General features: G+C 42.8%; 1 protein-coding gene across 2 annotated transcripts in view; it reads right to left on the reverse strand.

Moving 5' to 3' along the window:
- ABCC5 (ATP binding cassette subfamily C member 5) overlaps positions 1 to 14,608 on the reverse strand; it is a 273,093-nt gene that overhangs the window by 69,109 nt on the left and 189,376 nt on the right. For both annotated transcript variants that reach the window (XM_033958465.1, XM_033958466.1), the window contains one exon: positions 7,240 to 7,369. In XM_033958465.1, the coding sequence (XP_033814356.1) occupies positions 7,240 to 7,369 (130 nt within the window). The remainder of the gene's footprint in view (positions 1 to 7,239; positions 7,370 to 14,608) is intronic.

A 14,608-nucleotide genomic window follows, 5' to 3' on the forward strand; every position in this document is an offset into this window, starting at 1 on the left:
GGAGCGGAAGGCTAACAGCGCCAGACGGACCGCTCTGGTCTCCAACACGTTGATCGACCAGGAGGCCTCCTCCGTGGACCAGGGGCCCTGAGCTGAGTGACCCAGACACTGAGCCCCCCAACCAAGGAGACTTGCATCCGTAAGGAGCACCGTCCACTGCGGGAAATCCAGACCCACCTCCTGAACCAGGTGAGGGGTCTGGAGCCACGAACGAAGACTGCAGCGCGCCAAGCCTTGCAGGGGGACAGGAACATCCAAACCGTGCCTCTGGGGTGACCACCTCTGGAGCAGAGCATACTGAAGAGAACGCATGTGGGTCCACGCCCAGCTCACTATGTCCAGGGATGCCACCATCGACCCCAAGACTTGGAGGAAATCCCGCTCCCGAGAACACCGGGACGCCAAAAGAAGGCGAATCTGAGATTGCAATTTGCTTACCTGAGCCTCTGGAAGGAAGTGTCGAACAGAACCCCAAGGTACTCCAGACGCTGAGCTGGGACCAACCGACTCTTGGAAAGGTTGATCACCCATCCCAGCGACCAGAGAAACTCCACCACCCGAGCAGTAACCCGGGAGCTCTCCTGCAACGACTTTGCCCGAATCAACCAGTCATCCAGGTAGGGGTGCACCAGAATGCCCTCTGACCGCAAGGCCACCGCGACGACCTCCATCACCTTGTTGAATGTCCGGGGAGCCGTGGCCAGACCAAAGGGAAGCGCACAGAACTGATAGTCCCGACCCAAGATCGCAAAACGAAGGAAGCGCTGATGAGAGGCCCGAATGGGAACATGCAAGTAAGCCTCCGTCAGATCGAGAGAAGTGAGAAACTTCCCCGGCTGAACTGCCAGAATGACCGACCACAGAGTTTCCATGCGAAAAGAGGGAATCTTGAGACCCCTATTGACCCCCTTCAAATCCAGGATGGGCCGAAAAGTCCCCTCCTTCTTGGGCACCTCAAAATAAATTGAGTATCTGCCGGTGCCCCACTCCTGAGGGTGCACTGGAACAATTGCTTTGAGATCTAGCAAGCGCTGAAGGGTCTGGCGAAAGGCCTGCGTCTTACAAGGTGCCTGACATGGAGAGACTAGGAAAAGATCCGGCAGAGAGCGGGCAAACTCCAGGGCATAACCGTCCCGCTCCACCTCCAGGACCCACTGATCGGACGTGATCTCGGCCCATTTGGGAAAAAATTTGTGCAGCTGGGCCCCCACCGGAACTAAAGGGGGCCCTGGCAAGGAGTCATTGTGCGGACGGGAAGCGGGGAAACCGGCAGAGGGATTCCCTACCCCCCAACGGGCCCCCCGAAAGGGCTGCATGCGCTGAAAAAACCAACCCTGGGAAACCCCTTGAGCTGGGAAAGAAGCAGCCTCACGCCCAGGGTGATACTTGCGGAACTCCCGCAAATGCCCCCGGGCAGTGCCACCTCGAGACGCCGGACGGGCACTGTCCTCAGGCAGACGGGGCACCTTTGAGTCCGTCAGAGTCTGAAGCAACTTATCTAAGTCCTCTCCAAACAAAAAAGACCCCCGGAAGGGAAATTTAGTAAGCTTAGCTTTGGATGCAGCATCCACCGACCAAGAGCAAAGCCACAAAATACGCCGCGTGGCCACGCCAAAGGCCATAGACTTAGCCGAGATCCGCACCAAGTCATAAAGAGCATCTGAGAGGAACGAGGCAGCCATCTCAATCTTCACCACCTCCTGATCCACCAAGGACCAGTCATCAGACTCCCGATCCAGGACACACTCAGCCCATCGAAACACGGCGCGAGTCATCAGTCCCCCACAAATAGCCGCCTGAAAATTCTGCTTAAGAATGGTCTCCAACTTGCGCTCCTCAGAGTCCCTCAAGGCAGAACCGCCCTCAACAGGCACGGTATGCCGCTTAGAAATTGCCGAGACCACCGCATCTACGACTGGTGATGTTAACGTAGCCCAATCCACCTCCAGGATGGGATACAAATGAGCCATGATGCGCGCCAATCGAAACGGCGCCTCCGGCGTTTTCCACTGTTCCAGTACAATATCCCGAATATCCTGATGCATAGGAAAAGAGCGGGAAACGATACGGATCCCCCTAAGCAGAGGGTCCCCCACACGCGGAGTCTCCGACGGCACATCCTCAAAACGCAACACCGAAGAACCCTGTTGAATCAGATCCGGAAGCTCATCCCTCTGAAAAAGGCGCACCATAGACGCCTCTTCGCCAGAGGACGGGAAACCCGACAACCAGCCGCCAGCGGCCGTCCCCTCGAGAGGGTCCTGGAAATCTTCAAAAGGGTCCAGGTCCTCATCCAGGCCGACACGCTCCTCAGACCATAAATCCTCATCCCAAGACACCCACGGGCGCTTGGATGAGGGAGGAGGAGGAGGGGACACCACAACAGATGAGGGAGGCAAAGCCGCAGGGGGTGTGGAGGAAACCCCACTCCCCGAAACCCCATGGGTGCATCCAGGACCCCCAGCCGCCTGAAAATAGGCTCTGCACAAAGAAAAAAAGAAATCAGGGGAAAAACCCCCCAGGGGTCCCAAGGGACCCCCTGCCATAGCAGGGGACCCAGCAAAAACCTGCCCCTGTTTTTCCAATACAGGGGGAAGGTCACCTAAGGTTACAGACAAAATGGAGGGGCCAGACTGTGAAAATGGCAACTTTCTCGCCAAAAAAGCTCCCTCCATAGCCTGTAGCGGCTGAGAAGCCTGAACAGTCCCAGCCACTAAAACAGGCAAGTCGGCATCAGCTGTCAAAAAATCAGCTGAGAAGGAATCCCCAACAACCCGCACCGGCCCGAACACCGCTTGCACAGGCTGGCCACCGAGTGCCTCGCGTCTGGAGCAGAATGAGCACTTTTTCCCTTTAGAAGTGCTCATTGCTCCATACGCGACCTAGCTAGAAATAAAGTGCCAGTTAGATGAAAAATACAGTGAAATACAGTTTTCTTAAAGGGAAACAACCCTCCAGACCAGCACTACCTCAGGATTTTTTTTTTTTTCAGAACAGACTCCACAGGTTCTCAAAGCCAGTTTCAAGATTTGGAAGGCACTTTGTTTCAGCAGCAGTTTTCTTCAGCTGCATGTCACCACAGCAAATTTTACCAGCATGAAAGTAATGGAACCTGTTTAGAGAATCAGCAATCGGGTCCCCTGAAGCAGGGTATCGAAACGGGGCCGCGTTGGGACCCCCCCTAAACCTGCTTATAAGTTAAGTAAACTTGTTAGAACTTGCCATAAGTGCAGTGACAATTGCAAGTTTTAAACTAGTACCTTGTTGGACATTTTTTGAAGTATTTTGAAGTGGTTTTTCATAAAATACCTTTGGAGGAGTGATTAAACATTTTTCATAAGAGGACTATGACTGGAAGGTAAACTCTTTCCCTAAGGGAGGCCTCAAAACCTTTCCTTCAGAGTTTCAAATCTCTGAGCTTTCTTATAATTTTGTTTCAATCACCCTTCACTGGTTTATTATTTACAAGGACAGTTTTTCGGTGTATATTAAATTTAAATGAAGCAGAATATTTTTTATTTATTAATATAGCAACACCAGCTTTTTTCCCTATTGCCGAAGAAAAATAACATTGTTTGACCCAATCACCTTTTAGCTTTATAGATTCATTATTTGACAGATGGGTCTCTTGTATGCAGCATATGTCAGCGTTTTGTCTTTTTAAAAATAATAATGCTTTTTTTCTTTTAATCGGGTGATTGAGACCATTAACATTTAGAGATATTATTTTAAGATCCATCATGTACTACTATAATTTGTAATATAACAATTTCATCTTCAGTATTCTTTATGATCTCCATTTTCCCATATATAAGATAATTCCAAGAATTGCCTACTGTACCTAAACGCTTAAAGTTTAATACCCTCCCATTCCCTCCCTCCCTTCCCCATACATATACGAACACTTAGAAACGCAAATTAGATCAGGTCTGACATTACTCCATCACAAGCTAAAAAATTATAAATTTTGTAATTATTACTCCATATTAATATCATAATATATTATAATATATTGCTAACAGAATTTAAAATTTCTATATCTTTGCTTTCTTTTTTATTCATTTTCACAATCATATTTACTTATATTTTTAAATCAATCCTTTTTTTTATATATTTTATAGATATTAGAATCTTTTAATTAACTTAAAATCAATCTTCACATGCATTTTTAAATCCATTCATGAAAATAATTTCTCTAAAAATTCTAAAATTAGAAAATAAGAGAATATTTAAAAAAAAATATAAATAAAGATTTTTATAACTCTTTCTCACTCACATACTTACTTGTATTTCTAAATCAATCATACAGAATCTTCGATAGATATATCAATTTACCTTTCTCTTTTTTCCTGTTAAAAACTGATATTTGCAATAAAATGGGTCAAATATACTTTCTATAATCATTCAATAAATATATTTCTTTAAACATAAACTATTAGTTTTCACTTTAGAATCGTTTATTTTATTCTATTTATGTTCTTATATATAAGAGTCTTTACTTCCGTGTTCTTCTTGTAACATGAACGCCTTATTTTTAGCTTTCTTCTCGAGTTTCCTTCTCACTCTCCGTCGACGTAAAACGTGGAAGCAGCCAATCTTCTTTATTTCCGGTGCGATCATTTATTGAGGAGAAAGACTTCCTGTTTTCGCGCAGATTTTATCGTTGACTCAGCGCCCACTGTATTTCCAGCGCATTTTCCTTTCCTTTATTTTCTTTCCCTTTCTTTTATTTTCTCTGGAGAACATAGAAACAGTGGCACTGAGGATATATTTTAAAAGATTGTCTCAGTTTATCTTCCAGTCTCGCATATATAAGAATCTTCTAGGTAAGTCAATGTTTCGTCTTTCCTCTACGTCATTCAGCCATTGACGTGTTTGCATGTACTTCAATTCCGTTCCACGCTCGTGAATGTAATCATCGTTGTTTTTTAAAGTAAGTTAAAAATTCCAGCGTTCTAAACAGTGTATTCATTTTTATATATTTTCAGAATTCCTTTATAGTAAAAAGTACCGTATTTGCCGGCGTATAGGACGACTGGGCGTATAAGACGACCCCCCAACTTTTAGTTAAAAAATAGAGTTTTGTGTTATACTCGCCGTATAAGACGACCCCTTCTTCCTTCTCCACCCCTTTGTATTCCCCCATGTGCTTTCAGCGTTCTTCTCCCTCCTCTGTCTTCAAGTGCTTTCAGAGTCCTTCCCCCCCCCTCCTTCTCTACCGCCCCGGGTGCAGCACAGCCAGCCAGGTCCCCTTACTTTTGTGGCACTTCCCCGACCGACCGACAACAGCCCGGGTCCGACAAACTTCCCTGCCCTTAACCGCGAATCTAAATTACCTTCTTACAGCTGCTGTAAGAAGGTAATTTAGATTCGCGGCTACAGGGCAGGGAGGATTGTCGGACCTGGGCTGTTATCGGTCGGTCGGGGAAGTGCCACAAAAGTAAGGGGACCTGGCCGGCTGTGCTGCAACCGGGGCGGGGCGGCCGCCCCTCTCTCTTGGTACCGCGAGGCTTCTCCTCCTTACCTGCCATGCCTGCAGCAGAGCCGAACGGAAGTCTTCCCGACGTCAGCGCTGACGTCGGAGGGAGGGAGGGCTTTGTTTAAGCTTTGTTTAAGCCCTCCCTCCCCTCCGACGTCAGCGCTGACGTCGGGAAGACTTCCGTTCGGCTCTGTGCTGCAAGCAGAGAAGGTAGGGAGAAGAAGAGCCGCGCGACTGAGTACATCCAGCCCCACAAGTAAGGGCATGTAAACTGTACCCGGCGTATAAGACGACCCCCGACTTTGGGGAGGATTTTAAGGTACTAAAAAGTCGTCTTATACGCCGGCAAATACGGTAACTTAAAATGAAATAAGTCAAAGTGAAAAGTATTTGATATCAAATCATTCTTATCGAAGTATTTTGAATAATCCCAGTTTTCCTTTAGGATGTCATTGGTTGTTCACATTGTTCAAGATATTCTGCTAATTTTTTAGAATCTGTGAAGTTCTGTGTTTTATTTCCTAGAGTTACTTTCATCACCGCTGGGTAAAGAAGTCCATATCTAGCCCCTAGTGCTCGTAGTTGGGGTCTTAAATCAAGTAGTTGTTTTCTTTTTAGGGCAGTTTCTCTGGCGAAATCTGGTACAATATGGATACGTGCATCCTGACATCTTAGATTTTTGTTTTCTTTAGCCAGCTGACAAATTTCAACAACATGTTGATATCTTAATAATTTAAAAATAAAAGTTCTTGGTCCTTTTTGTGTAGTTGTTTTTTGTCCCGGTATTCTGTGCGCTCTTTCTATTTCAAGAGGCACCTTGGATTTTAAAGGCAGTATTTTTGGAAGGAATTGTTCTAAAAAAGTAATGGGATCATTTTTTTCCACTCCTTCCGGCATCCCAATGATCCTTAAATTATTTCTTTTTTCTCTATTCAAACAGTCTTCCAGATCTCTCTTTATTATTTCCATCTCTTTCCAGGCTTTTTTGTTTTGTATAACTTCAGCATGTACCTCTTCCGATTTTTCTTCCAAGTGTGTTATTTTGTTATCAATTAGATCAACTCTTTTTGTAAGTATGGCAACATCATCAATTGCCTTTTGAAGTTGTTTTTTGATTTCGAGTACAATATCTTTGATCTGTTTTATTTCTGCCATCATATCTTGATCTCCTTCTGAAGGCAACGGTACTTTTGAAGGTGTCCCTGGTTCCGGTTTTGATCGTTTATTACTGCTTGTACCCAATCCTCCAGCTCCTGCATCGTTTTTATTTTGTTTACCCAATGCCATTTTCTTGCGATCCAGCAAAATATCGGTATTGGAGCTTTTTATTTTGAAATAAGAGCTTGTTTGACACGGAGCTCGTCTATCATCCGACCATTTGCTTGCGTGTCCAAGTCACGCCCCCCTGCCCCTTCATTCAAAGTTTGATCACATCACCCATTTTCTTAAATCTGAACACCTCCATCCTATAACTTATAGAATTCCTTTCAAATATAACACTACTTTCCTTCCAGATCCAATCTTCCAGTATTCCTTCTTTCTTGTCAATGCCTTTTGACTGTCTCCTCCTTTACACAGATCTTCTAGGATGTTCCCAGAAACTCCTGTTTCTCAGTTATGGCTCTACTCTGTGGAACTCTCTTCCCCTATAGCTTACATCTGAACATTCCCTTATAAACTTCAGATCTCGATTAAAACTAAATTGAACTTTTGAAGGAAAGAAATACATTGTTGCTTTGTAGATAATGTTAATAGAATACCTTCATCCATGTCTTTTGAGAAACGGTTCAGAATACGTCCCGTGGGTGTGGTATCGAAGAATTTCATTGGGCTGCGAAGGATACGGCGGAAGAGCTCATCATGGAGTTTGGAAGAGGCTCTTAGGGTGCCCTGGTGAAGCAAGAATAGTCCAACATTAATTCCAGATCATTCCTAACATCCTTCCTATCTTGTCCCACCATTCAGCCTGATTATTCCTCCATCCTACCAGCCCCTAGCTTACATGCTCCTTTAGTTCTCTCTCATTCTCATCTTTCTCCTTTTTCATTTCCCTTCCTCCTCATGTCCTCAGCATTCCCCTCCCATCACCCCTCCCTTCTAACCCTTCATAAAAAGAAAAAAATAATAACCTTCACTATTTCTCTCTCTGAAGCCATCTTCTGTCCCCATATCCTTGACCATTCAAATACTCACTTCTCTTCTTCCCCGTTACCTGTTTAGCAATTATGTCTCTCCCTTAAAGCAAGAGAGAGCATAGTTATTAACCTATAGCAGGTGCTCTCCAAGGACAGCAGACAGCTATTCTCACATATGGGCAATGTAGTCCACGGAGCCTGGCACAGACATGTATGAAAGTGTACTACTGTCATTTTACTACTACTACTACTACTATTTATTATGCCTATAGCGCTGAAAGGCGTATGCAGCACTGTACATTTTAACATACAAGACAATCCAGTTTAAACAGGACATTTCAGAGTAGGGAGATTAAGGTAGAGGAAATGATACAGTGGGTAGAGGTATCTGACAGCAGTGAGTGGGAGTTAAGAGTTGAAAACAGTTTCAAAAAAAGTGGGCTTTTAGCTTGGATTTGAATACTACTAGGGATGGAGCACGACATATTGATTCAGGTAGCTGGTGCCGCAAGAAAGAAGGGACAGAGTCTGGAGTTGGCAGTGGAAGAGAAGGGTACAGATAAGAGGGGCTTGCCTGATGAATGGAGATCACGGGGAGGAGCATAGGGAGAGATAAGTGAAGAGAGATATCGGGGGACTTCAGAGCGAATGCACTTGTAAGTCAGCAAGAGGAGTTTAAACTGTATTTGTAAGGTTTAGCTCCTCAAAATGTAATGGTTTGGAGGGGTAATGTTGAGGAGGCCTTACAATCCTCCAGGTCCCAGGTTCAATACCCTCGCAGAAGATTCATTAGGAAGTAAAATCTTTTTTTTTTTTTTTTAATTTTTATTTATAAAATTTTCATTCTTACAATAAATAAATAGCATAATATTTAGTTTATAATAATTATAGTTGTATGTACAATATCATATCATATATATTGAATCCCTTTCCCCTGTTATTTGTTTTTTCATTTTTCCTCATATTAATTTCTATATTTCCCTCCCTAACCCTATATTATTATTATCAATGTGTTAAGATATCTGATCTTTAGAATATTTTGTCAATGGATCCCATATTTTCTTAAAATTTTTTATATTTCCTTGTTGTAATGCCAATATTTTCTCCATTTTGTATATGTGTATATATGTAAAATCAAATGACAAGCACAGCCAAAAGTAATTACATAGAGAACATATATATATTGTGCAGAGATAAGCTTATTACAGAAAAGAAAGAGATTTATACAGATATATCAATTAAGCATTACAATTAATGAGAGAGAAAAGGCAGTTTGCCTGCCTTACAGAGTCCAGAGGCAAGACAGAGAAGAAGGTGGTGATGTTCCAGACAGAGAGAGATGTTGCAGAGAGGGCAAGAGGAGGGGGGAGTTCTAATCTCCCATATTTATACATATGAGGCTTGTTCTAAAAATAGAAACTATTGAAATTAAGTACCCCTATCTTTTGTAAACTGTTTGAAACAATATTGAATAAGGTGGGTGAGGTGTGAGAGACTGGAGAAGAATAGAGGGAGAACCTGTTCCTTACAGACTGGAGTCAAATGTAATTTCCAGTATGCCTCTGACAATGGTTTCTGATTAATCTTAGCTATCTGTGCTAGCTCATGCACCTAGACTTTTTTGTATATCTTAAGCTGTCCATCTTAAGCATCAGACATCAACACCTCTTCGCACCTCTTAGCTGTATCAAGGTCCTTTGTTTCCTTTTAAGCACTGATTTAATTTAGGCTGTTTGCAATGACATGCCCTAAAATCCGACATGAATGATATAATCTCCCATAGGCCTTTGCTGACATTAGTTAGGCCAACTGAAAATGCTAAGGCTGACAGTATTCAGAAACGGACAGGGAGCCAATGAAGTGACTTGAAGAGAGGGGTAATGTGAGAATAGCACTGTCTATATCATGAATACATGCGTGTGTTCCTTTCTACCCAATGTAGGCTTGTGAGACCTTCAGTTCCATTTAAAAGCTAAGAAGTCAGCTAGAGGAAGTGGGTGGGTTTTAAGAATATTTGCCTGCTGTCCTCGAACACCTGCTACAGGTGCGTAACTATGCTTTCTCTGAGGACAAGCAGGCAGTATATTCTCACATAACAAAGTTGCTTACCTGTAATAGGGGTTCTCCGTAGAAAGCAGGGAAATGCAGCCACACTTGCTGGTTAAGTTTTCTGACTGAGCCTGTGTGCCAGTGCTTTCTCCTAGATACAATAGTTTTTTTGGGTGGTTTTTTTTTACTACCAAGTATATGCAGGGCACCTTGCCTCTAGAGCTCCATCCCCTAGCTGTGCATTTATGTCACTAGCTTAGTTAACAATTTGGAATGAGAGGATGGAGGGTGGGCAAGAGTGGCTGCCTTCCCCTGCTGTCTACGGAAAACCCCTGTTACAGGTAAGCAACTTTGATTTCTCCGGAGACAAGTAGGCACACTTGCTGGTGAGTCCCTAGCTTGAAACAGAGATGAGAGGAGGAAAGAAACTTATAGTGCAAATAAATCACAGAGAACTGATTGTCCAAACTGAGTGTCTTGCGCTGAACTCTGGCCAAACAATAGTGCTTAGTAAAAGAATGAACTGAGGACCAAGTTGCTGCTTTGCAGATATCCGAAATTGGGACTGATTTCAAGTTTGCAATTGAGGAAGAAGGGGCTGGTACTTGATGTGGTCTAATCTCTCTGAGAGATAGGTGAGCTCCAGTATAGCAAAAAGATGCAATGAGCAATCTACGAGGATATAGTCCGTTTAGATATTGAGTTCCCTTGAGTAGTTGAATTGAAGAAAACAAAAAGTTGATTAGTGGTGCGGATAGCCACAGTTTTGTCCAGCTAAAACAATAATGCCCTCCTGCACCGTGTAAGGAAAGTTTGCATAGCAGATCCCAATTTCATCAACTGGTCCAAAATAACATTGAGGTCACAGGCTGACAGTGGAGTGCAAAGTGGAAGACGGAGGTTGTTGAGACCTTGTAGAAATTGAGAAACCAAAGTATTTTGTGAAATTGGCTTTCCATCCTGAAAATGATGGTACGCAGATATGGCCGAAAGATGAAAACATACAGAATTGGTCTTTAGCCCCGAATCAGACAAGGGCAGCAAGTATGTTAAAATATGATCAATTGCTGCCAGTCTGCTTCTGTGAAACAATCCTTATATTTTATGATAAGACGAGTTATATGGACTCCTGTTAAATTAAATAAGATCAATGCTGATAACTCTCCTTTATGTTGGTCATATGGGAATGAAAAGGATACATTAGATCAGTGTTTTTCAACCTTTTTACATCTATGGACCGGCAGAAATAAAAGAATTATTCTGTGGACCGGCATCAGTCCGTAGACTGGCAGTTGAAGAACACTGGGCTAAGTCATGGCCCAGACCCCGCTCATCTCTACCCAATATCCACCCCAGACCCCACCCCATAATAGTACTAATTGTAACACTATTTTTTCCATTCATTTTTCACAGATACACAATATAATCTTATTAACAACATTTGGAGCATTGAGATTAAGCATCAAATTACTGCATCTCAATGGCCACGAATTTGGTCTTGGAGGATGAAATTTACAATGTCTGCATCTATGAGGTAAACATGGTTTTTGCTGTTGCATAGAGCATTCTGGACCCTTTTGGCTTACAAAAATTGGATTGCTCCAAGTCTAACAGATGTTGGCATTGTCATCTCGATGTGGGGACTTTAGATCATCTATTGTTTTATTGTCCATTTATTTTGGCTTTTTGGAAGTCGATTTGGGGCCAAATAAATTGCTTGCTAGAGAATCATGTGGCATTGTTGTATGACACAGTTTTATTTGGCATGTCTATGAGAACTAAGAGCCAAATATCTTCCGAAAATAATAAACTTTTACTGATTCTGACAGGAGTTGCCATTCAGCAAATAGCATATAATTGGAAAAATTGGAACAGATTGAATTATAGTTTTTGGTGGAGATCAGTGTGTCATATTTAGATTCAATAAATTATTGTAATGAATATATATCATTTTTCCCTGATTAACATAAATGAAAGAATGGGGAGGGGGTGGGTTTTTGATTTTCATAATTTGTTATGAAAGGAAGGAAAGAATTATTATATTATATGTAATATTTGATATTAGTATGGTGGGAGGGAGGGGAATAATTCTTATTTAATGAGGTACGTTAGATAGATTGTGAGCCCACCGGGACAGAGAGGGAAAATGCTTGAGTACCTTATTGTAAAAACCGCATAGATAACCTTGATAGGTGGTATTATAAAATCCTAATAAACTTGAAACATGAGAAAATTTGTGGAATTGCAAGTGATGTATTAAATTAATTGTTGTTACTTTCTGTGTACTTGATGTAAAATATAAAATGAGGGGGCGTGGCTTTGGAGCGGACGAAGATAGCTGGGTAATGGAGTAGCTCCGTGAAGCCGGGGAAAATTTTGATAATCACCTTGAAAGTGTGATATTAGATTAAATAATGGCTTCCGGAAAACAAAATAAAAGTTCATCAGCGGGAAATGGTTCAGGAAGCGTTAAACGGTCGAAATTAGATGCGGCATCCCCGCTGTCAGTTCCGTTACCTTCGGAAGACATAGAAAATAAAGATATTATGAAGGAAATTCAGAAAGTAAAAGAAATCGTTTTGGAATGTGCAAAAAATATAAAGGAGGTTAAGGAAGAAGTAGAATGTTTAAAAAGGAAACTGCAAGTTGTTGACATAAAAGTGGAGCATATAGAGAAGCGAGTTGAAAAGTGTGAGGCAGAAATAGTGCAGCATAAGGAAAATGGTAGAGAAATTGAGGCATTGAAAAAAGAGCTGGAAGATTTATCCAATCGTGAGAGACGGAGCAATTTAAGAGTGCTTGGAGTACCTGAGGGAATTGAAAAGAGTGATCCAATTACCTTTTTACTCAATTTCCTGCAAAAGTGCTGCCGATTCAAAGTAAGTTTCCTGATATTTGTCCTGGACTTGTCCCCCTTTAGCTTCCTTCTGTGTCCTTTTGTTTGTGTCAAATTGGACATTGTAAATAATTTTTTTCCTGCTCTATGTTGTCGATTCCTTTCAGTATTTTGAAGGTCTCGATTATATCCCCTCGCAGTCTCTTTTTCTCAAGGGAGAACAATCCCAGTCTCTTGAGTCATTCCTCGTATTCCAGTTTTTCCATACCTTTTACTAGCTTCGTTGCTCATCTTTGCACTCTCTCCAGCAGTTTTATATCCTTCTTTAGGTTGGGAGACCAATGTTGGACACAGTATTCTTTGCCACCGCTGCACATTGTGCCGATTGTTTCAGGGTCCTATCTATCAGTACGCCCAGGCCCTTACTGGGTACACTGCGTGTTGGTTGCAGAAGCAAAAAGATCATAGGAGTACCCCATTGTTGAACAATGTCTTGCACTACTTTTGGACTTAAAGTCCACTCATGAGGATCGAGTTTGCGGCTGAGGGAGTCTACAACGATATTCATCTTCCCTGGAATGTATACCGCTTGCATTTCAAGTTTATTATTAGGATTTTTATATACCGCCTTATCAAGGTTATCTAAGCAGTTTTTTTACAATCAGGTACTAAAGCATTTTCCCTATCTGTCCCAGTGGGCCCACAATCTATCTAACGTACCTGGGGCTATGGAGGATTGAGTGACTTGCCCAGGGTCACATTTCTATAGAGAGAGAACAAAAGTCCATAGATGGTGGGCTTCTCTGCAAAGGGGTAAGGACCCTGAGCCCCCTTGTTAGTTCAGATAGAACATTGATACTTGGTTGTTTGTTTGAATCAGCAGCCATGTGTTGCGAATCCAAGGGGAGAATGCTCGAAGTGCATAGTAAATTGCTCAAAGTTCTAGAAGATTTATGTGAAAGTGTAGCTCTCTGTCTAACCACTGACCTTGAGTCTGGAGGCAATTGGCATGTGCTCCCCAACCTTTGCTTGAGGCATCTGTGGTACTGGTGAGCAGAGGCAATGGAGACTGGAAGGGACATCTTTGTTTGAGGCACAGAGAGTGAATCCACCAAGAAAAGGAAGTTTTGACCTTGAGTGGTAGAGGAATTAAGGCTGCCAATGATTAAGTGCTCCGAGTCATATTGAGCTTGAGATGCCACTGAAAGGGACGTAAGTGCAGCCTGGCATGCGGAACTAGAGCAAGGGACGCAGCCATGTGACCTAAGAGGCGCAAATCTCTGCGCACTGGGAGAGCCGAAGACTGCCCCATTTGTTTTCCTAGGGTAATTATTTCTCGATGACGATCCTCTGGTAGATAGGCCCTTGCAGAGACAATGTCAAGTTGTGCCCCAATATATGTGAGACAATAAACTGGTTAGAGTTTTGATTTGTCGAAATTGATTATGACCCAGTGCCTGTAGAGAGTGCACTGTGGCATGAATAGTAAGAAGCAACTGCTCCCTGGTGTGTGCTACTAGAAGCCAGTTGTCCAGGTAAGGAAATACCGATGTGGTAATTTCTTCTGAGATCAGCTGCTACCAACGCCAAACACTTTGTGAACACATATGGTGCCGATGATAGGCCGAAAGGTAGAACTTTGTACTGGTAATGTTTGTTAAGGAACAGAAATCTTAGAAATTTCCAGTGGGAAGGATGAATAGAGATGTGAATGTATGCATCCTTGAGGTTCAAAGCAGATAACCAATCATTTTGTCTGAGAAGAGGGAGTATTATTGGAAGTGAAATCATGCAGAATTTTTAGGGGACGGAGGTCGTGTATAAAACGGAGACCCTGCGTCTTCTTGGGAATAAGGAAAAATCTGGAATAGAATCTGTAATGGAATGCTTGGGGACCTCCTCGATAGCATTGTTCTGAAGCGATAAGGAGATCTCTATCAACTGAAGAATGTGATGATGCGGAATGTTGGACAGTGGTGGAAGATAACAGTGGGGATGGATTGGAAGGAAATTGAGAGAGTATCCTTGAGAAATGATTGTGAGAACATAAGAACATAAGCAATGCCTCTGCTGGGTCAGACCTGAGGTCCATCGCGCCCAGCAGTCCGC

Source organism: Geotrypetes seraphini, chromosome 9, assembly GCF_902459505.1.
Source record: "Geotrypetes seraphini chromosome 9, aGeoSer1.1, whole genome shotgun sequence".
In the NCBI taxonomy this organism is placed as follows: Eukaryota; Metazoa; Chordata; class Amphibia; order Gymnophiona; family Dermophiidae; genus Geotrypetes; species Geotrypetes seraphini.